This window comes from Panulirus ornatus, chromosome 1 (assembly GCF_036320965.1).
Source record: "Panulirus ornatus isolate Po-2019 chromosome 1, ASM3632096v1, whole genome shotgun sequence".
Lineage (NCBI taxonomy): Eukaryota > Metazoa > Arthropoda > Malacostraca > Decapoda > Palinuridae > Panulirus > Panulirus ornatus.
The window spans coordinates 25,813,977-25,838,765 of record NC_092224.1 but is presented as its reverse complement, the minus strand read 5'-3'; the positions used below and the strand labels follow the sequence as shown (position 1 = coordinate 25,838,765).

General features: G+C 44.2%; 1 protein-coding gene across 4 annotated transcripts in view; it reads right to left on the bottom strand.

Moving 5' to 3' along the window:
* Positions 1–24,789, bottom strand: part of LOC139764786 (Kv channel-interacting protein 4) — a 737,128-nt gene that overhangs the window by 406,561 nt on the left and 305,778 nt on the right. For all 4 annotated transcript variants that reach the window (XM_071691804.1, XM_071691895.1, XM_071691982.1 and 1 more), the window contains exon 2: positions 15,954–16,060. In XM_071691804.1, the coding sequence (XP_071547905.1) occupies positions 15,954–16,060 (107 nt within the window). The remainder of the gene's footprint in view (positions 1–15,953; positions 16,061–24,789) is intronic.

The window sequence follows — 24,789 nt, the reverse complement described above, 5'->3', positions numbered from 1 at the left end:
GGGCGTTCTTATGGTACATTACCGGATCCTTAGGTATGATAATGATCATCTGGGCGTTCTTATGGTACATTACCGACTCTAACTCCGAAAACTCATTAGGGCAATACAGTTAAAACTTTACGTCCACAACTGAACAACTCGTCCATGCAGAGTTCCCAAACATCTCCAGAAGAAGAAGCCACCGAGCGAGAACGTCCCTAGTGTCAAGAGTGATGGGTCAAATAAAGATGATCAGGTCTGTTTTAAGAGCATCCAAGATCAGCAACCTAATCACGAGAGATAACATGACCCCCCAGATCCCCAGCTCACTCAAGACAGGTATGGTGACCTACAGATGTTCATGCCTTGCTGAAGACCCGCGGGCTTCACAACATGAGATTTCATTTAACGTCACCACCACCACCACATTATCCAAGACGGTAACACCTCACCTAAACGAAGGTGCTAAATACAAGATCCCATTGACCAAACGTTCATGTGTGTTATGTCAACATTCCAAACGCGTCCATGAACATATATGGATCGATCCTTTAGAACTAAGATGAGGTTGAATAAACCCCCTGAGCTCCTCAGTTAAGACATACGAGAAATATGAATACGATAGACTATACGAGGACTTCGAAATTCTGGACCCGGCAAACATCGACTACGATTTGTGCATTCTAGAAAGTCTACATAGTCGAAAGGAGAAGCCTGAGCCGAGCGACTACTTATCTTCCACAGATGTTAATTAGTTAAGTTAGCCTCTCCCCAGTTTCACGCCTCTCCTCATCTCCATGAGCCTCCCCCCACTCATTTTATTGTAGTGTTGTTGTTGAACCCTAAGCCTCGTTTTCTTAATTACTTTTCAGTCGTTAGTCTTGTGTCGCAACAACTATTCTGTGTCTGTGCTTGATCATTATACTTCGTAACTACAATTCTACCTCTAAATGTCATATATTGAAATAAGTCATCATGATTAAAGTGACAAGCATTTCTCCTCAGTTGTCTACACCTGCAGTACAAGTTGTTGGCTTGTCTGATTAAATTCTAAGACTTTATAATCTTGACTCTTACGCCATATAATGCCATACTACATCACTGTTAAACCTGAAAGTATATTTTCTCTTAACTGTGACTCATTAGATCTGTATTACGTTTTAGCGCGTGTTTTTTCAGCAAGTTTTAATGTAATAATCCCTACGTTGGTACATTTTCAAATTACAATTTAAATACTTTTTCGATAAACTTTACAAAATTATTGTAGCTCATTGAGAATGAATTAAGTAAAAACCGAAATGTTTGATTGGTGGTGAGTGTGGAGCTCAAACATATAGAAACATTTTTTTGACTCCTTGGATTCTGATATAACACCAGGATAACTTCTACGAAACTCTTGCAGCTCTGGGTCTTGCAGTGTAACCTCTAGCAGGTAGAGCCCAGCAACATCCACAAGCATACAATATATATATATATATATATATATATATATATATATATATATATATATATATATATATACATATAGTGTGCGTCTTTGTGTGTGTGTTTTGGTATGTGGTGGGCTGATGCGCCTCAAGTGTTTGTGGTGCATATATTATGTATTATACATAAATCTCATCAAAAAGACTCCTTTCAACGATCATTTCATGCTTCATTAGAACACTGTAAATAATGATGCTAATATCCTATCCCAAGATGACTATGAAAAGTCACCGAGGGAAGGAATGAGCACACTGACTCCCCACAGTTAAAGAAACGACGAAACACAGCTAAAGTTTCCTGGACAAGGAATGAACACCCTGCGCACCCCCCTCCACACAGTTAAAGTTTCCTGGACAAGAAATGAACACCTTGGCACGCAAACAAACACCTGAACAAGGAATGAACGCCCTGGAACACCACCACAGCTAACGTTTCCTGGACAAGGAATGAGAACACACCTGGAACACCATCACAGATCAAATTTCCTGGACGAGGAATGAACACACCCCAGCAACCCAAACAAACAGCTAAACTCGCCTGTTTAAGGTTATGTACCCCATGGCACCCCCACTGTCAATACGTAGTTAACCTGAAGTATATTTTCAACAAATTTGATGAGTCTCTTGCACGTACAAATTTGCATGAGCAACACCCCTCGGGCAGACCAAACAAGCGGCTTCATTACCCTCTCAAGTCTGGGCTGCCACTTCATAAAAAATCAAAACAAGTGAAACAGTTCAAACAATTTGCAAGAGCTTTTATTTTCTTTTTTTTTTTTTTGACTTCCTGGTACACCGTCGAGGTATGTTGCTTGTTCTTCAGGAGTGATGTCTCTCTAATAGCCCACACCAGCGTTTCAGCTTTCCTAAGACCTTCTCAGGATTTAGTTTGCGTGCTTCGGCCATCGAGAACGACCAGAAAACGGACTATCGCAATGCAAGAAGATAGAGACCTAAGTGAATCTATCTAACATTCTCCCGTAGACCCGTCAAGACATCCTGGGAAAAAAAAATCGTCCAAATAAGAAAGAAAGCCTGTAGTCTCCTGTCACCATAAATTCCCACAGAACTGTCTCCTTTTTCTTCCCATAATACGAAAAAAAAAATATTCCCTCTCCACTCTCGCCCCAGCAACAGAATCTCAACCATGAAGTAAGTTACTCCCTGGACCAGACCTGGTCCCTCACCTGTAGCAACTCCTGCATGAGAAATAACAAGTCTCCTCTAAGCCTCACACCTCCCTCATCTTTAACCCCCATCATCTTTCTTGCCTCATATTTTTTTTATTCCACTTCTCTCGTCCTTTCTTCCCTATCATTCAGTTCCTACTGCCTCTTTCACGTGCTTTTCTCCACTTCAACTTCAAAACCATTATTTTTCTTCCCTCTATTCCTTCTTCACCCTCTTCTATCACACTGCCTCTCCTTTACCTTCCCTTTCTCTCGCTCCCTTCACACTCTCCTCTCCTTTTTCATCGTATCAGCTTCCTCTTACCCTCATTCTCCTGGGCTTTCTTACTTCCTGGATGGTGGCGGGAGTTGCTCGTGTAAAGGTATAGAGAGAGAGAGAGAGAGAGAGAGAGAGAGAGAGAGAGAGAGAGAGAGAGAGAGAGAGAGAGAGGAAACACACGGGACAAAATAAGTGAGAATTCGAAAAGGGTTGTGAGTGATTACGTGAGACGATGAGAGCGTATATGGAAGAGAGGAGTTTGGAAGAAGGGTGATAGAAAATGGATAACGTCTAAATCGAGAGATAAATTGGATGGAAAAAAGTTGGTGAGCGAAACCAGATAGGGAGGGTGCGTTAAAGTGCAAAAGAATAGAAAAAAAAAATGAAAGCAGAAGAAATTGAAAGGGTAGGACAAAGGTGGATGAAAGGCGGAGGAGGAAAACGAAGGAAGAGAAAGGGTGAGGGATTCAGGAAGTGTTAATGAAGAAGAAAATATGGTATTGGGGAAACGAAGAAAAACAGCTGAGAGGGGGGACTGAAGGAGCAGATAGAGAACGGGGTTTGTCAAAGCAGACACGAAGGGAGGAGGATAGAGAGAGAGAGAGAGAGAGAGAGAGAGAGAGAGAGAGAGAGAGAGAGAGAGAGAGAGAGAGAGGTCATTCACCGAAGAAATCAAGATGGGTTCCATACGAAATCTCTTGGACACAAGAGCGCCATCTTTGATCCCAACGCTACGACTTTTGAGCACAACAGTACCTGACCTTTGGGTAATATAGTGGCGTGACCTTTTGACGTATCCCGTAAGGGTCATCAGGTCAACGGCCAAGCCACTATCCCTCTGGGATCGTGCTGGAGGAGTTAACCCGAAAAGAGGACGTGAGGCGTGACCCGACTGACGGGATGGGACTTAGCCCTGTGACGTCTTGGCCTATAAGAGAGAGAGAGAGAGAGAGAGAGAGAGAGAGAGAGAGAGAGAGAGAGAGAGAGAGAGAGAGAGAGAGAGAATCTGATGAGAGCCTGCAGAGGAAAGGCGAGAGATAAGAGAAAGCAAAAAAACAAAATCATCATAACTCACAAGCAATGTTGTAGATACGAGGCGGTCACACATACCAACTCTACGGAGGCAAGGCTGAACAAGACAAAGTTTAACCAGGTGTAGAAAATATGAATAATGATATTTACCTCATCTGACTCATTCCCGCAGGAAACTAGTCATGAATTATTCGCACTCTGACCTCTCATGTTAACTGCTCAGTTCGGTTCCCTCATAGCTGCTCAGAGCGCCTCCCAGTTAGGTGCTCAGAGCGCCTCCCAGTCAGGTGCTCAGAGCGCCTCCCAGTCAGGTGCTCAGAGCGCCTCCCAGTCAGGTGCTCAGAGCGCCTCCCAGTCAGGTGCTCAGAGCGCCTCCCAGTCAGGTGCTCAGAGCGCCTCCCAGTCAGGTGCTCAGAGCGCCTCCCAGTCAGGTGCTAAGAGCGCCTCCCAGTCAGGTGCTCAGAGCGCCTCCCAGTCAGGTGTTCAGAGCGCCTCCCAGTCAGGTGCTCAGAGAGCCTCCCAGTCAGGTGCTCAGAGAGCCTCCCAGTCAGGTGCTCAGAGAGCCTCCCAGTCAGGTGCTCAGAGAGCCTCCCAGTCAGGTGCTCAGAGAGCCTCCCAGTCAGGTGCTCAGAGCGCCTCCCAGTCATCATGAATGAAAGATGGCATTTTGATAAATCTTGTGGATAACGGTAATTACTACCGGCAAAACTTTATGTGACGTTTCGTCAGTCATTTTGGTGAACATATTGCGGGGTCTAGAATTTATAGCCTTGAGGGATTAAACTTAGAAACACGTGGATTACAGTGACGAATAGAAGTATTAGCCCTGAAAATTACAGATGGTGACGTCTGGGGAATTATAGAGATGGACCGCATTTCAACTCTGGAAGGAATTGCAAGGAAACAAAGGAACCTGTGGATAAAGGACTTTAAGGTAGGAAGTTATAGAAGCGGTCTCTAGGGGGGAAAAGACTAAGGCATTATGAAACCTTATGGCATCGAATCTATCGTAGGGAAACCATACGATTCATAATTCACGTGAAGTATTAATTCATAAACGTCTCATTCAAGACAGCAGACTCGACCCGATCCGTGTCTCGTTTGTTCTTTTAGAGTATTTGATTACATATAATCCTCCTAGATCCGGTGTCCTTTCTTAATCCTTTTTCTTTATCGAAGAATCTCGTACTCAATGTGAAACATTTCCTGGAACCCAGATTTTTCTTTTATCAGTTCTTAAGCAATTATCTTTTAGCTTCTTAACTTTGTGACAACCATGAGCCAAGCTACAGCTTCACAACAGCTTCAGTTCACGAGTGATGAAGCACTGGGCTTCCATAAGCTCGTAACTGATTATGACACGAACGATTTCCTGGGAAACCTCAAACGACGCTCGGGGAAACCACCTCAGCTTCCAATGGAAATTCCCCGTTGTAAAACAATGGCCTGAAACTTTTTAATTCTCAGAATTCCATCCCTGGGCACAGAGTCCTGCAAAGTCTATAATACAATTTCAACACAGAGTTTCATCATTTCGTTTAAAACGTCCTAGACGAAAAAAAAAAAAAAAATTGTCCAGGATTTTTATATCATTTGCATATTCATAAGGTCTGTACCTTCCCATTTACCTTCCCATGAGCACACTGGTAAGTACTACAAGTCCCCCATTTGCATAGGGTAAGTTCCATGCCTCCCTAGTAGGCTAATCATAATTTATATAACTCCTTATTAGCATTCTGGTTAGTTCTATAACTCCCTATTAGCATTCTGGTTAGTTCTACAACTCCCTATCAGCACATCGCATGGTCTATAACTACCTATTAGCATTCTGGTAAGTTCTACAACTCCCTATTAGCATTCTCGTTAGCTCTACAACTCCCTATCAGCACATCGCATGGTCTATAACTACCTATTAGCATTCTGGTTAGTTCTATAACTCCCCATTAGCATTCTCGTTAGCTCTACAACTCCCTATCAGCACATCGCATGGTCTATAACTACCTATTAGCATTCTGGTTAGTTCTACAACTCCCCATTAGCATTCTCGTTAGCTCTACAACTCCCTATCAGCACATCGCATGGTCTATAACTACCTATTAGCATTCTGGTTAGTTCTATAACCCTATTAGCATTCGAGTTAGTTCTACAACTCCCTATTAGCATTCTCGTTAGTTCTATAACTCCCTATCAGCACAATCGTATGACTTATAACTATTAGCATTCTGGTAAATTCTGTAAGTCCACATTTTCGCATCTTTACTTTTAACTCCGCATTTGCACTCTGTGGGCTCCGTACCTCCCAGTTTGCACAATGGAAAGATCTATAACACCCTGATATATCTCCTATCGACCATTAGAGCATCTATAACCTCCTATTATCTATCCACTATCCAGGTGTTATAATTCCCTCAAGTCTATCTAGCATCAAAGCCTGACCCGAGACGTTTCATAGGCATCAGTGCTGTTAGTTCCTGAATTTCTCATATGGCTGGCCCAGAGGACCATCATGTTCGCTGTATCTGAAGGCAATACACTGTAGTGCCACAACCCCATGAATGTTTATATACACATCTCTCTCATGGTACTTATAGCATCCCGTCATTCCACTGGTGTTATCTTTGCTACGCCACTGAAGGTGTTCGCTCAGCTGGGGAGTAGTAAGGCTTCTAGAAATTTTCGCATGTAAACTGAAGTACTCTCTTATCTGTGAAAATATGTCCGAGTGAGCCATTCCCAGCATTTTCTTTTTTTTTTTTTTTGGCAGATCTTTTGTTGGATGTGGATGTTCTTTGCAAAAATATTCAGTTCTGCAGTTTCGCGCCACTGTGGGAATATGCTACTCTCGCTATCGCTCAGAAAGGACGACTAAATCGAAATGTGTCGTCAGTAGTTTTGCTTCTCTCGTTCTGAGAATTCGCTGAATCCAGCACACCATCATCTCTTTGTAGAAGCACTGTACGCTGTATTATGTAACACTAAAGATCTTTTACTCATGTATTCTATATTTCAATTTCCATTATAGCGAAGCAGGTGACCACCATACTTCACATATGAATTAGTACTTGCTTCGGTGGCCCGGCGAAGGCATGACCCGTCATTCGACTGTGGTTTACAGACGAGATGGTCATACTTCCTACAGTATCGTCTACACATAAGGATGTTCACACTATGGTTTGTTATGGTGAGGAAGAGGTGGTGCGAGCAGAGTGTACTTTGTGGAACCAAGTATTTTCACAGAGTCATCAGATATCGCCTGGTTTACAGAAGGTCGACATTTGTTGAGTTAAATGATGTGACTTCATCTACATTCTCTAATCTTGCTTCCATTCACAGAATTTAGTCTGCAGTGACATTATAACCTCTCTCCATGGCTTAGGCATAAAGACTTGGTATGGTACATAAGCATTTATCTCGTTTTCTTCCGCCTGTAAATTATAAACACATTGATCGAGCAATTCAAAGAAGCATAATCCCTCTTCCCTCAAACGACGTTATTCTGGGTTGTATAAACTGTAGGATGATGATGGGCCAGTCAACTATCAGTGAATTGGGATCTTAAATGGTGTCTTACGGTAGTTATGTGGATTAGGAACTGCTTTTGATGCCTCCAGAAATGAACAGAAAGGTGCAAGTTATATCTTAGACTTTCTGGGGGTAACATCCGAATACAAGTTCTCTCCTCAAAGGATGTTTCCTGCCTGCTCTACTGGAGTCTTACCTCTCGTATATACAAGACAGAATTCTAAGAGTTTGGACCTGGAGCAGAAGGCATTCTTTCAGTAGTCCTCTGCCAGACTGAGTGGTGAAAAGAGTTGTGGGAAACGTGGTGGATCACTCTGAAAAATCTATGGAGTCGTTGAAGCTGATGTCTGACAGGTGACTCACTGACAACTGATCTATATATATACGACTTTCATCTTAGCTCAACTCCTGACTCTTGAATGTCCGTGCTCTCTGTACTGAATAGGCTGCAGGTACCCAGTGGTCCTGATCTGAACTTTGCTTGCGAGTAGAAGCATAATTTTTCTTTTATGTATCATCACTTGTGTCTTGCTGTCCACAGGTTATTCTTCTTTGCTGACAGAACTGTTGTTATGCAAGAGACTTGGCTACTACTCCTCTTCTCCTCCTCGACAGAAATCATCATCCTCAATCTTGTCGAGAACTTCAGGATTTCTTTTTCAGAGATGATTTTCGTTTAAGTTAGGAGAGCTCCGGGAGGCAGCTTTTCCCGATATCCTTCCAGTCTTTTAGCACATAGAAGGATTCTTATGGTGGAGCAGATGATTCAACAGAGATATTTTTCCTCACTCTTATCTGTTCAAAGTTAGAATCGATAGTTTAAGTCAACATATCCCATTATCTGGAATTTTAGGGAGCCATGATCTGAGAACAAGGCATCAGTAACGACGCTGTTAACGAATTCTTGAATCTTATAAAGAATCTTAGTTGTCGATCATTTCCTTCCTCTCTGCATGGTTGTGGTGCCACCTCCCGGCTAAACGGATATATGTCACATAGAAGCAGAAACGAACAGGGATACGAAGAGGAACTTCATGAAGCTCTCAAAGAAAGCGTTCATCAGTCCCTCAGACTTCTGACTACATCCATCGTCGGGGTGGTAAAAGGGCTTGCAGGATTCTCAAGACAACATTTCACGTTTCGTAATTACTCCATAGACTTTTTTAAGTGTTTACCCGTGTGGGAGAGCAGTCTTGTGAAATAACGTAACCCTTCCTAGCACACCACTTGACGACTGAACACTACACTTGTTACATACGAGTTCCTGGCAGTCAGACCAACTTCAGATTTCCCTCCAACTCCAACACTTACTCGAGTAGAAATCATGATTTGCCGTCTGCGCCACGCATTCCACGGCGTGATTTAAGCGAGTTTCTGCGAGAGCTGTAAATACTGCATGTCAGGCGATCTCTCACAGTAGGAGATTCATCATCTATGGGCGGATTTATGTCCCTGTATGTTGGCGTACGTTCAAGGTGGTGTTACACAACTTCATGAGGAGTTGGTCGGAGTATTATCAAACAGCTTTTCTAGTATTCAATCTTGTTTGTGTCGCGGTGGCTGACTGTGTATTTTTATACAGATACTCCTGCGATGTTCACTCTTGGGGATGATATATCGTTAGCTGCCCATGCAGCCCTTCCTTACTTTACCGCTAAGTTTGTGTCCAAGAAGAAGAAGAAGAAAATCCCAGTGCTTGCCTGATCTTGTTCTTCCTTCTGCTGGCCACGTTATATTTCGTGTTGAGGTTCAGCCATGAGGTGTGTGTCACTTCTCCTTGCTATCTGAAGACCTGCAAATTTGTGACTGGTAAATCCAACACTTCTTCCAGAGATAGCTTTTGCCTTTACTATGCAACTGAAGCAATCACTTGGGTAATTAAATCTAACACTGTTCCCCATTCTACATCGGTTTATCATGGTATAATTTTACCTCTTGTTATTTTCTCTTTTTTGCCTCTTTCTTTCCTTTTCTTTACCTCCTATACCCCCGATCCCACTGTCTGTTCCTACAGTGTCTTCCTGATCTTCACTGTTGCGGTGAGTGTATATGCCTACTCTTAACCAAAAGAGTAATTGCAACAACAGAAATGCATCACCGTAATCTGCACCATCGTAATTTGCACCTCCGTAATGATAAAAGTCTAATGGTATTTATCTCTGCCACATTTGTTTTTCCTCCTCGATCCATATGATGATTTCTCTTTCTCGTCTCTCCCACTACCATTATCAGGTACAAAGGAACTGCTCTCTTCCTCTACACCTTCCACTGCTTCTGCAACTGTTCTTATTCTTATAGAAGCGTCGGCAGTAAAGCCATCGCTAGAGATGTCAGCAGTCGGGGCATGGCTCAGCCTCACTACTCACCCTCAGATCTCACGTGAACGGTCTCCACCCTCGTGGTTCCTCCACACGTACTGAGGCGGCCGTGTGCCCCTCGTCACCGTCGTGTCCCATGCTCTCTCCCCTTTCGTCTACTATATCACCCTCCTGTGATTACACTCGCCCAACCCTCTTTTCCACAATTTTCCCATTTTCCCTCCGTGAATCTCAATTTACTGGCGAGCTCCCCTTCATCTGTTCCTCTTTATTCCTTTACGTCCTCTTTCTCTCTCTATCTCTACATATCTCTACATGTCCCACGAAACCTCCATCATCTTTCCTACCCGTTCCTCTGATCAATGAAGGGCTCGGCACACGCCCAGGACAACCTCTTGAGCCCTCTCATGATGTCAGGAATGGACCGTGGCCTCTCTTGATGGGGCCGGGGGTGGGGCTGGCGTGGAAGCAGCAGCCCCGTACGTCTTTCTCCGCCACACAGTCCCATGGAAAATAAAAAAACGGGAGGGGAGGATTTCCAGCCTCACCATCGGCGGCTTTTCAGTCAACGTGTAACCTCAAGAAGGCGAAGTCTGGTAACACACACACACACGACTTAAATCAGAACCCCATAAGACAAGACCAACATCCAGTGACATCGTTAGAATCCTGCCAGCAACAAAAAAATTCGTCACCCGCATAACTTTTCGGCCCACCTGACTACCGTCTTATTTACATGGGTACCTCCTTCCTCAGGGGGGTCCCTGGCTAAAAATTTCAGGAGGCGGGCGGGCGGGCGCCGCGCCCCCTCAACCCTTTCTCTTTCTCCCACGCTGAGCCAATTTGCATATCAAAGCGAAGATGAGGAGCCCCCAGTTCCCGCCGGTGTGGCTGGCAAGGCGTCGAGGGGTTCATACTAGACTCCTCACTGATTCAAAGTTCCGGTGGAGAACACAGAGCCGAGTGTGGCTGCTCCCGTCCCCAGGAACAACTGAGGGAGGTGGTGGGGTCGTCGCTGGTGAGGGCACGATGATGCATGTGTGTATCCGGGGATGAGCGAGGGAGCGACACCCAATACCCAAGTGAAAGCTGCTCAGATGTTTACATCACGTACGTGTGTGTGTGTGTGTGTGCTTGCGTGTGTGCGCGTGCGCTTTAAAGATAATGCTACATCGCTGTGAGGTTTGGAATGTCTCTCTGTCTCTCTGGTTTGGAATGTCTCTCTGTCTCTCTCTCTCTCTCTGTCTCTCTTTCTCTCTCTCTCTCTCTCTGTCTCTCTCTCTGTCTCTGTCTCTCTCTCTCTCTCTCTCTCTCTCTCTCTCTCTCTCTCTCTCTCTCTCTCTCTCTCTCTCAAGCTGAAGCACTAGATTCTTACCACCCATATCAACAGCCCGTCGCACAATCACACTGATGAAGTGATAAAACCTGTGGCAAGATTCTGTATGAAGGGGAGAGAGAGAGAGAGAGAGAGAGAGAGAGAGAGAGAGAGAGAGAGAGAGAGAGATAATCAGTGGTTATCTACAAGGAAAACGGAAGATTGCCTGGCGATATTGAGGAAAACGATACCACAGCCAACGTGCAACTCTGTGTACCAGTAAAGCGATGGTAGTGACGGCGACATGTGGAAGCAACGTCTGTATTCTGTATCACGGAAGGAGATCAGCGACACTAATACCATCTACTTTTCCTCAATCACCACCACGAAGCATTACGTTCATGTGAGCGTTGTCCACTTGATATCAAACTCAATCAGTGGCTTTGCTGCGTAACAAGACGGAAAAAGGCAATTTCACGTTTTTAGAGAGGGGAAAGAGAATATTTGGGCGTGAATGGATACAGCTGGAGTAGCCCCTCCCGAGCCAACGAGGATCTGGCCACCATCAGGAGGTGGATGAATCAAGACCAAAACCACATGCAACAGGTGTGAGGAGAGAGAGAGAGACACACACACACACACAGACAACAATGCAGCAATATTAACAATATATTTCAGGCTCCCTGGCGGGCCACAAGAGCTCTTGATATTGGGCCATTTCTCTCTTATGGAAACCCAATAACCATTGCGATCCACTTTCGAGTTTATGATCAAATAACGTTACAGTTCAACTTCCCCGGACAACAAAGTCGAAAGTCGTGATAACGAGTAAACGAAATCGAGCAAGAGCGAGAGGGGATAATGGCAGGATATATATATTCAGCGTATGGGACACAGTCTGCCACAGCAGACACGCCTTGTAGGTAACGCAGTGAGAGAAGGATAATGCCAAGAAACAAAGGCAAGAAAGTTTGATTTAAAAAAACAAACTCGGGCCAACCGTACGAGCGAAGACAACGAACCAAGAGACCGAGTTATGGGGATCACAGAGCGGGGACGAACACAGCCAAGTCTTCACTTGTTGTTGTTGGATCGTCCCTTGTCCACAACCATCCGACCCTTGAGCAACGCAGGGTACGACTCTTGATCGCTACTGTACGACCCTTGAAACTACGACCCTTGAAAGTACGACCCTTAGGTTTGACGGTGCGATCCTTGAGCACGACGAAACGACCTCTAAGAGGGGTATGACCCTTGAACCCGACGGAAAAAAAAACCTCGAGTATGGCATGACCTTTGACCTGATCCTTTTGGGTCAGGTCAAAGGTCGCGCCATCATCCATATACTCAAGGGTCATACCACCATGCTGAAGGAAGGAGCGACCTTCCTTCAGACTCCCGTGACCTATGACATACCGTTGCTGCTGGCCTTTATCGAGCGTGAGATGGGTTTGCCCTCGTGTGTGTAGTCTTGTTTATGCCGTGTCCCGCCCCAGCCTCCCCAGCGCCCCCTCTTTTGTCGCTCTGTTTCCCCTGCTCCTCCTCCTCCTCCTCCTCTTCCCTTGTCGTAGCTTCGGGGAGAATCCAACGACGTAGGCGCGGCGGACTCCATTGTTCCGCACGTTAGCTTTCTTTGTCTCCCCCACAAACAAAGACGAGTGCTGCTTTTAGTGTAAGATCACGGGGGAACAAGTGTGTGTGTGAGGGCGTAGTTTTAAGGTAAATTGAGCACCGCCACCACCACCCGGCCAGGAGGAGGAGGAGGAGGAGGGAGACGGGACGAGACGCTAGAGGCGTCTCTCTCTCTCTCTCTCTCTCTCTCTCTCTCTCTCTCTCTCTCTCTCTCTCTCTCTCTCTCTCTCGTCTGGAGTCTCTGGGTGTTACAGTTACCAGGCGGGCGACAGGTCGCTCCACCGCTGCTCTCCTGGGCGGTTCTTAGTAAGGTGACGTATTAACCCATAACGGACTCGATGTCACAGTAAGTGAAGATCCTTTTCCTGTTCCATCTATCTGACAATAATTCAGCAACAAAAAAAAAACCCTGCAATTTCTTTTTATTTTGTTTTAAATTTTTTGTATGTTTTATCAGTTTTTGTTTCTGGTCTTTACTTTTGTTTCATCTATGTCTTGGTCCTTCTTCTATGCATGTATGACACTACCAAGCAGTTTATTCCAGTGATCAGTTTCTAAACTTGTGGATGCACATCTCAAAGTACGAAACGCTTCCTTTTCTCAAACTAACCCATTGTTTCTGGTCATCAGACCAGTGTACTTGATTATACCTTCAGAGGTGACACCAATTCCTTAAGCGTTTCAAGAAACTTATTTTGAGTCACGGACGGAGCTACGGCTCCTGTGGAGAGAGAATGGTGTAATTTCTTTCACGTTTTCTTTTTTCTGGTCTTAACCTGTTGACCTCCGCTGGAATCTTCCATGTGTGTCTTCTTTCTTTTGACAATGTGGAGGACACAGCTTCACCGGGTCCTCAAGATGTGTTGTTTCATGGGGTCTACGTGTCAGATGTTTTGTAATAAAAAATTCTTCCAATGGTTCCTCACACTAAATACTTTCTGACGACTTTTACTGTATTTATCAGATTTCTGACCATTACTGATAATATCTCATTCTCTTATTCTTAATCCTCTGCAACGGTCTTTTCAAAAAACTTTGCATTCTTATTTCTTTTACTTCATCTCCGAACTGTATCACTATACACTTGTCTGTACAGATCTTCACTCATCATTTCTTGGACAAGGAAGACAGTTCGGTTTTGGTCATTTTGGATACTTCCATTATCTTTCTCGATCATCATCTTACGTCTCATTTTTTCTAATGTCTGCAAGTATGCAGACTTTGCTAGCGAGATCTAAATTTGGATCATTTATGCAAATACAAAGAAAATACTACGCCAGAAAAGCCCAAGGTTGAGCCACTCAGGCCTCAAATGTTTCCATGTTCATTATCACTAGTTTTTTTACAATAAATTCTCGTCCAGTTCGATGGCAGCGCCATGAGAACTTAATTTACGTAATACTCTATATGGGACTGGATCAAGGCCTTTAGGGGATCTAAGATAATGACATCGGATGCTTTTCTTATTTCGGTTGATATATATTCCATAAAAACAATCTAAAAGAATAATAAAATTATGACAAAATTTTCCGAATCTTTAATATTTTTTCTAGCTAGTTTCCATACTTATCCAGAGTAGCGAGACGAGAGTAATTGGACAGCAAGTAACTACACATATATGAAGATCGTTCCGTGATAACATCTGTCAGTTTCCAGTTCCTCAGCTCATAATGACTAACTGAGTAACTCTTTTCCAGTCAGTGAAACTACTTCATGAATAACTTCACATACAGAGATGAAAGGTTTTCTAGACTTATTATCCCTCACTTGGATTATGTTATGACATCCTCCATACATACATCAGTTCCTCTTTGATGTCGGTTTGTTTACCAAGGCTGTGTCTAAAGAGAATGTAATGCGGTTCTGGTGTATTGAGAAATATGTCCTGTGCTGTATACGCTCAATTGAGAACTTTATCAGGCACGACATTTTGGCTTCGTTGATGTAAATGAGGGTTCCATTTTCATCCTGCCTCAATCTCGATGGAAGATCAGTGTACGAGAGATAGACAAAGATAGATAGATAGATAGATAGATAGATAGATAGAGAGAGAGAGAGAGAGAGAGAGAGAGAGAGAGAGAGAGAGAGAGAGAGAGAGAGAGAGAGAGAGAGAGGTTTAACGTACTGTGTGCAGGCCACTAGGCGCTCGTCAGTCGTCAAGAGCCCATCATTCCTTGGCGTCTCTTTCAAAACACGGAGCCAGAGAGGTAGTCTAAAAAAAAAAAAAATCTCATTAATGCCAAACTGAGAGCGGGAAAAGAGACAGGAAATTAGTTCTCCCACGGGGGAGTTTTGGGGGGAAACAGAGTGCACTATTTAAAGGTTAGGGTATGGAAGAAAAGTAAAAGGAAAAAAACTCCAGGTTTCAACAGACCTGACTCAAGAGTGATACGGACTGTAGGATGTGATTATGTGGCGAAGTATGACAGAGTCTGTCTTCATTCTGTCACACTGTTCATGGGTCGTGTGGTCTGTTGTGAGGTGTCTTTACGCCAGAGGACAGGAGGAACAGAATCCCAGGTAAGGCATTGCAACACTTGCGCCAAATCACAGCGCGACCAACACTTAGGAGGAGGGAAAAAAAAATATCCAGTGAAGACAATCGAAAATTCTCACGTGAAATAGCTCGCTTTTTTTTTTGAAATTCCAACAGAAATTCAAATTTGCAGGTTTAATTATCAGCAACCCATAGCTGGCAATAAAAGCTCATTTGCATTCATTTAAACTGGCTGACTAGAATATTTAACGTGGGGGTCCGTGGACTCTCTTATGTAACACACCTCCCCTCGACATGACGCACCAGGGAAATTCAACACTATTGAGAAGAATTTGACAAAAAAAAAAAAAAAATTGTTCACCTTGTATCAAGTAGTGTTACTGGACAAGAAAAAAAAATACCTATCGTGCAACACCTTCATTCTAGCATCGATTTCAATCCCAAATCCATTTTCATATTTCCAAAAAAATCCCTAAATTTCCCGAAAAAGACAAAATTTCGATTCCAATTTCATTTAATCCATAAACGATTACATTTTCAACCTTTGCAGATATCACACCTCTACCAACCTGCTCAGATGTTCCCAAACCATCCCTCTGCATCTTCGATACTGTGTCTAGTTACTTGATTTTTACGACGAAATCTCCTCCATCTCACTTCTACACACACACACACTTCTCCCACCCGAGGCTAATCCCTCAATCCCCATCTCAAGTTCTCCTTACCTGTTTAAATCCTCTGTACATAAGACGTATTTCTTGCCGGGTAAACTTGGTTTGTTTGCATAGTTCCTCTAACTTGACAGGTTTGTGTTTCACAGGCCGCACCGTCTCTGTGAGGGGAGAGAAGAGTGGATGGTTAGAGAGATTCCATGTGTTGGTAGAACGCTGGTTGTCAGGTGGTGGTGGTTAGATGGATAGATCAAGTGAGAACGCAATGAGAAAAAACACGAATAGGATGCAAGACAGTCATTTAGATGGTGATGAAATGGTTAAGGATAGTAATGTTCAACAGTTACATTAGTGATTAGACGGTAGTTTGATAATTTATATATATATATATATATATATATATATATATATATATATATATATATATATATATATATATATATATACACGCACTCTAACCCACCAGACATACACCTACATTCTTTGGATGAAAAGAAGGCGGCAAGTTCTCACTCGGTTGCTGATTCCAGTGTGGCCTTGAAGCGGCAGGAACCCCATAAATGGAGTCCTGGGGTTCTATAATTGGGTTACATAATTTTGCAGGCAGGAAGGCAGCACATCCTCCCTCCAGGCGACGAGGCATCTCCACAAGCACCACAGAGTTGGGGCTGAACTTCCTCCAGTGCAGGAGACTGGGGTCTCCCTGAGGAAGAGAGGCCCCTGCCTGGGAAGCTGGCTAGCAGGCAGCGCGCCCTGCAGAGCCTCCTGACGATCAGGGAACTTACGCTTCTCCTTGTGCAATAGAGAGAGAGACATCATGATCATCATGCCTGTCGCAACCATCATCACTACAACCGCTTCCACTATTACCAATATTTCAGGAGGAAGAAAACACATGACTGTCGAAGATAATCATTTAGAGGTGGAGACCATGAACTACCAGAAGAGGAAAATATGGGTCATTTTGGTCAAACTGTTAGCAGAATGTTCAGAGATTAGAGACGTCCTTAGTCTACGAATGATTCATTTTTAGAATGGCGATGAGATGACCACTGTCGATAGGGTGGTTTTTTAATGAATAAGTACTTGGATAATATCAGTGAGGTGATGATCAGTAGACGAACGTGTCATCAGCATTTGATTACAAGCCTGGAGTTCTTGAATCAGAGACTGATCATCAGGTGAGGAACACGTGGCTCAATGTACGATTGGGTTGTAGACCAAAATGACTGGTAGTGAGAGAAAAAAAATATCTGGACGAAGCTTTGAGGATCTCGTTGTATAAAATCCGAGCCTCTCAAAGACACGAAAACAAATGATTAGAAGGATGGAAAAAAAAAACGAACAGAAGAGTTAAAGCGAACAGAAATCCACTGTTAGGATCCGTTAAACAGTGTCTTTTTTACCGTTTAACGATAGAAATGGCTCTATCATAAATAACACAGCACATTATTAGGTTCAACACAGGAAAGTGTCATGAAACACAAATCTTGTTTATACTCAACGCAGCAATGGCATGACCTTCCTTAACCCGGTGTTATAACCTGTAGGAGGATGCGAGCTGGAGGAGGCTTGTGAGGCAGATGATGCTAATGTGCTGCGTTTGGGCTCTGGAGGTCAAAAGGTCAACACATTTTGGGAGAAAGAGAAGGAGGGCGGCAGCAGGCAGGCCATCAGGGGCAGCCAGGCTGCTAGCACTGGTGGAGGACGGGAGGAATATAATGGCGGAGGAGAAGAGAACAGTGGTGGAGGAAGGGAAGGAAAGGAGGAGAATAGTGGTGAGGAAGTGAGGGAGGAAGACAACAGTAGAGGAAGGAGAGAGAAATGGGCGAGGACCCACCTACCAACGGCGAGATTTTGACATCGAGAATGGCCAGCACGTAGCGCTAACCACCGGGAAATTCTAGTTACAAATAACTAGTTGTGCGAGCTACGTGTTGTCACATCATGTGTGGGTTGGAGAGGTTGTTTAGGCGAGGCAGGGAAGAAATGCGACGCCAGTGGCAAAGGATAACTTGAAGGCCATTGGAGTGTACGCTCACTACATCGTCGTAACTAACCATCTCGATACTCAGGTGGGTAGTACCTCTCTGGACGGTGGTTGCCTCATTCTTATTACCGAGGAGGAGGAGGAGAATGATGGAAGATGATGATTAATGAGGAAGAATGACAGATGAGGAAGAATGTAGGACAAAGAAAACAGATGAAATATATGGAATCTAGAAGGATACTCGACAAGTGACAGGCGTTAGTAATGAGGAAGGAGAGGATTGAAAAAAGATAGGTAGATGGAGGAGGAGAAGAGAAAGGGAAGAGGAGAGCTCACCAACGAATGAGGATGGCAGGGAAAGGGAAGGAAAAGAAGAGCTGCGGATGAGGATGATAAAGTTAGAAGATATGTGGTGGTGAAGAATACAGGAAAGTACACAAGTCAAATTAAAATGATAAAGACAAAATAGAAAAAAAACTTGAAAATGAAGGAAAGCATGAAAGGAGATGAGTGAGAGAAGAATAAGAAGGAAGAAGAGGAAAAGAAGAAAGATAAAGAAGGGAATGGAGAAGACTGGAAAAGGTGGAATGGAATAGTTAAGGATAGGCGGCAGATATGCTGACAAGACGAGAATGGAAGATAAAAGATGAAGAGGAACAGATCATGAGAGGGGAAGCGAATAGTAATGCAGACATAAAATGAGGAGGGAAATATGTGAAAGGCAAGAGGAACGGACGAAGAAATAAGGAAGGAATACAAAAGAGGCTTGACATCCTGGCCAGAAATCATGATCCTCACTCACGAGAGCCAGTGGGATTTCGACGTAAATTTTCAATCTTATTCAAATGTGTTCATGACCCGATAAAAATGAGTCGTAGGTCATATCGAGTTATACGATCGAAGAAAATCCAATATGTCCTAAATTTCCAAATCTTTATAACGTTAAAACATTATTTCTGTAATCATTAGCAGTTTAGATGTCATCTATTTTTGCAACATTCACCTCACATATACTTAATGTACATAGAAAAAAGTATTACAGTATAGACACCAGTGAATCGGTTATTTTCTCAGTAAAACTTTCATAAATAAATTTCAACATTTACGTATAGAGATGAACCACATACATAATGGGAGGGATTATGGTCTTAGAATTATCCTTAAGACCTGAAGGTGCTAAAGATGTTTTCGGTTGGTGGATGAAACTTGATGTAGACAGCCTTAATGACCCTGGTAATTGATAGGCCCGAGTGTCCAAACATCCAACCAAATATAGACTTTTAAACATATAGTCAGTTTCAAGTTTTAGGGACACGTAATGCTGGTATACATGGTGGTACAAGGGAAGGCCAGATAAGAGAAGATTTAATGATCTGTGATGATGTTATGTACCGAAGGACATCAACAGTATCCTAAATTCCGAATCCATAGAGATGGAGACAGGACAGTGAAGAAGGGGAAAACCCCTCATCCCCTACCTTTCTCTCCGGCATATCAGCTGGCGGGAGGATGACTTATCAAAGAACACCAAGTACCGAGTACTAAAGTGAGGATGTGCTGATATAGAAATCATACAGGGTTGAACGGAGTGAAGACACAATCGGAGCTAATTTCAGCGACCTGGCGACACTCTGGGGAAGGAGTTTAACCCTAAACTGTTAAGAAAAAAAAGTTGAATTCCGTGAGCAATTAATATTCTTGAACAGACTTATTCTATGATGATGCCATTAAAGTATTTGTCTCTCTGTTTGAATGTAATGATAATCTTCTTGAATACACTCAAGGTCATCTAACCTAACGATGGACATACGTACATATACCCTAGCCTAAGCCAGTTACCCAGTTCCTCGACCATCCGACAGAGGAGAGTGAGCAACTGGAGGGACTTGGGGGGGACCCACTGCTGCCACCAGGGATCGAACCATGAGGGCTCGACCCTGGGACGACCCGTGAATGCACTGCCGTCAGCAACTCTTGACCACTACACCACGGAGGAGGATAGTACCTGATGACAGTGAAATGCCAGTGTTCTACAACTTAGGTGCTGAAAAAAAAAAGTTCTGCCCATGTTTGTAGGGCATTGCCTTCCCTGTAACTTTGTAACCTCACTTCTGGTCTTTGCATCTCAAACGTGAGGAAATTAGACTTATCGGAATCATTTACTATTTTCAAAACCAACAGGCCGTTTCTTTTTTCTTTCGGTCATCATCTCAAGACAATCTTTCATAAAAGTCTACTGTTTTTGTTGTTCTCGTATTGGTTCTAATTTCCAAGCCTCTCATGGTTTCTCCAAGCCTCGAAGAGTTTCCCAGCCTCTTATGGTTTCCCATTCTCTCATGGTTTCCCCCAGCCTCGATGATGAAGTATGGTAAGTCCTCAAGAAGGTCCATATCCCTACAATGAGCCGCCGGCAAGAATATTGTCCGTACGAAACACACACACACACACACAACAGTAGGAAACATCACCACGAACAGGTAAGTGGATCAGACGACGATAGACTGGTAGACAGATTTGTGGATAGAGAAACGCGCGCGCGCGCACACACACTCACACATATGGGCTTTAGCAGTGAAGTGGTTAGAGTTACTGATCATCAGGCAGCACATGGCTTCGAATCCTGGGTCCGAGAGTCGGCCTACACCCAACCCAAGTGCTCATCTTCCCCTTGGTGCTGGTCGATACCTGGGTACCTGACCTAGGCCTAGGTGTGTGTGTGCGAGGACACAATGAAAAGACATGGCACAAATTTCAGAGACGGGGTAACACGAGGTCAAAACTTTCTCCGTAACACACACACAGTAACCACAAGCAGAGGTCACAGTAAGTAATCACAATCGGTAATCCCAATCAGTAATCACAATCGATAATCACAAACATTAATCATCGTGTTTCGTAAAGGATAAACAGTAGCTTGGAAGAGGAGAGAGGACAGACAGGGAGTGAAAACCCACCTGGATAGATCAATCTAATGCTTTAGGAGGCAATGGTTGCGTATGGTTCCTTCAGACAATAAAAAAATACAGGAAAATATAATTATCCTTGAATCGTAAGACTGACCCCCAGTAGGCAGTCAGACAACCAATGTGTGTGACGGAAAGTCCCCATAATGTGGATTCTAACTAGACGGACGTCGATTGGGAACGGCTGAACCCACATGGGGAAAAAGTTGGCTACAGGGGCATAAGTCCTGGGAATGAGATCCGGAGAACTTCCTGAACCAACTTTATCACTGAACACAAGACAGATTCACAGAGGCAGATAACACCATCATCAGCCGCTCTTACGTGTTCATCACCTACGTCGCTCTGGAGGTCGTAGATATCAGCTCCGGTTCCTCCTCCATAGAGAGAGAGAGAGAGAGCGCGCCACTAGGCAGTGCTGGAGTTTGTGTTACGTGGACAAGGAGGGAATGACACAAGGGAATACAGAGGAATCCGGAGGTTAAATGATGGATGGAAGGGAAGTTAATGAAGATGAGGAGTTACTCTCAATTTTTTTTTCTTATGTTTGCGAGAAGGAATAATCAAGGCCACCTATTCCTCTCCACATTTAATCTTCCTTAATCAACCTCTTATTTTCCTTCTTAACCGCTGCAACTAAGACAGGTAAGTGCCGCACTTCGGTCCGCCCCCCCCCCCCCTTTTCGACAAGGACACGGCCACCAGCTGGCATACACGAGAGCCACGTCCTGCCACCTCTTAAGCCCACTGTTGATCTGATCCCCCTGATCTTTCCTTCCTCCCCTCGGCCAGGCTGCTGCTTTATCCCTCCGCCTTGAAGTCTCGCCATCGCTCTTCTGGACGCTGGGGCTTCCTCGCGATACGATCCACATTTCGGATTTTCCTTACGTCAATCCACGTTGAGGAGTTTATGAACCCAAACACTGAGCTGGATCACTGTGGTGGATGATGTTAGGGCTATACAGCCTCAGTATCGGAACATGCCTTCGATACATGAGCTGGGTTGGGTCACCAGCGAGTCTAGCACTAGTACTATGCTCGGAGCCTGTGTCTGGCATGTTAAAGCCCCGAACTCGCTGACTACCGAAACACCTTGGGAGGAGGACACGATCTCTATCAGTGAGTGGAACTCGAACAATCAAAATGGCAACTGATGTTAGCGAGCTCCACTTGCACCTGGAGCTACAACCTCGGGTTGTGGACGGAAGGGTTCTACATCCTCCTCGACCTGTCATGACGTCTTTGTTTTCAACTCTAATAAAACTTTTACAAGTCTTTTCTGTTTATGCAAATTGAGTTTAGAAGAAATTTAAGATGAATTTATGAAAATGAGCCTTTGCATCTCATTCCGTCGCATCTTGACGACGCATCCTTCTCTCTGGCAGTATGGACGGATATTGTGAGGAGAAGGGTCGTCAGAGTCAGCGAGTTGCATTAGCAACGTTGCTTGGGCACGCTGGGCGAAGGGGAGAGAGGTAGATGGTCGGGGTTCTGGTGAGGGAAGGAGAGGGGGCGGCGTGTGCACTAGAGAGAGAGAGAGAGAGAGAGAGAGAGAGAGAGAGAGAGAGAGAGGAGACTCATCTCTCACGTGCCCTGAGCATGTCACCAAAACAAATTCTCCCCGTCGTAAACAGATATATAATACCTCTCACCCTCGTTCCTCACACCAGGACGGAGGGATGAACCCCATATTGTACTGCGGTTCGTCATCGAGATCTGGTGTAATGCTTATGTAGACCACGATATTACAGCCCTCAACCATGACGCTACGACCTTTTAGGCACGACCGCACGACCCTTGTGCATGAGAATACGACCCTTGAACACCTGTTTTATGGATTGGCCTTTAACTTGACCCTTAAGGATCAGTTCGAATGCCAGGCTATCATATCCAAGGCTACACCGTCTTGCTCACGGGTCGTACCACCGTGCAGAATGGTCGTGCACCTTCGTGTTCCAAGGATCGTCCCAGCCGTGCTCAAGAGTCGTACCACTGCGTTGAAGTGTGGTACCGTCGTACTCAAGTGTCATAACATCGTGCTCAAGGGTCGTGTCGTCGTGCTCAAGCGTCCTATCATCGCGTTCAAGGATCCTACCGCTGTGCTCAAGGTTGTGCCGTCGTGCTCAATGAACCACCATCAAACGTCGTAGGGGAAAAAAAAAAATAATGTTTGTATCATGTGTCGACGCCGAGTCTCTTACATCATAACACCTCGAGAGACGAGTTAAACTCATACCCACTGTACACGGTGGATGCCAAGAGGAAGAGGAAAGCGCCAGGAACAGACGACGAACATCGTAAGGTCCTCAGTATCCACACGACCTCCAGCTGCCATGCATAACACCCCGGAGCCAGAGCCCCACAGAACTTTTCCGTGGGTTTCCCCTAACTGCTTCATCCGCCCACTTCTGAACTAGCCCTTCTTTTGGTATTACTGAAACTATCCACTAGTGTAGTACTAGTGGTAATTTATCTAACCACTGGTATTGAAAAAGAGGAGCTTTATGTATAAAAGTTGTCCAACAGTATAGCATACTATGATCACGTATCTACCAGTATAGTAATGGCGACACCGAGTTAAAAAATATCAACTTGTATAGCAAGAGTGGCACTTCATGTACAGAAGGTATCGATCATTACAAGAAGGATGGGTCTTTACGAACAGGAAATGTCAAATAGTATAGTACCACTGAGGCTTTGTGTATATAGACTAGACATTTGTGCAGCCTCGGTGGGAACTTGGTGTATAAACAGCGGCATTTCGTGCACAAAAACTATCGACAGGTATTGCAACGGCCACACCTGGCTTATAGCAAACACTACTCCAATGGTGTTTAAGCGTCCTATGTTGCATGATGAACATGTTACCCACCTACGTCACATTATGAACATGTTACCCAACTACGTCACATGATGAGTATGTTACGCTCCTACGTAACATGATGAGTATGTTACCCTCCTACGTCACATGATGAGTATGTTACCCTCCTACGTAACATGATGAACATGTTACCCAACTACGTCACATGATGAACATGTTACCCAACTACGTCACATGATGAGTATGTTACCCTCCTACGTCACATGATGAGTATGTTACCCTCCTACGTCACATGATGAGTATGTTACCCACCTACGTCACATTATGAACATGTTACCCACCTAAATCACATTATGAACACTTTAGCACCCCCGAGGGGACGTCATATTATTTACGCGTTACCCCCCTCGCCCAACGTCACTTTATGAACATAATATCCTCATGCCTCCCAGAAGTTTTCGTTTGTAAAAATTATTACATGCAAAGTTCGCCTGACTCACGGGGTAACGCAGAGGACCGGTGCAGCAGCAGTAACGCAGAAAGACTCACGAACAGTTGTAGCGATGATGGTAGTAACGCAACAGCTAGATGTACCATGACCATCTCTGGCAAGCCTCCCAAAGTAACAAATCTCTGTCAGTAACCTTGAAGTTTATTTTTTCACTGTACACACCATCTCGCTACGCTATTCACTGCAGGGGTCCTCGTCTCTCTAGAGTTAAGCAAAATAAGGCGGAATTAGTACGTCCAAGTATAGATTTATATCTATCGTTTAGATTTTAAAAGATGAGGGACATTGTTCACAAGAGGAACAATAATAACTGGGACAAGCCAATATTCGTCAGTGAATGCAGCATTTCTCTCTCCGGAATATTACTCACCATAATAGTTATTACGGAGAGAGAGAGAGAGAGAGAGAGAGAGAGAGAGAGAGAGAGAGAGAGAGAGAGAGAGAGAGAGAGAGAGAGAGAGAGAGAGAGAGACTTCCGAACACATCTTGACTACATCTATAAAAACAGATTCATCTTAATGGTTATTTTCATCTTCACTCTATTTCTCTCTTCACCCCACTTATAGGGGTCAGGTCAATGACCATCTTTACAAAATATATAAACG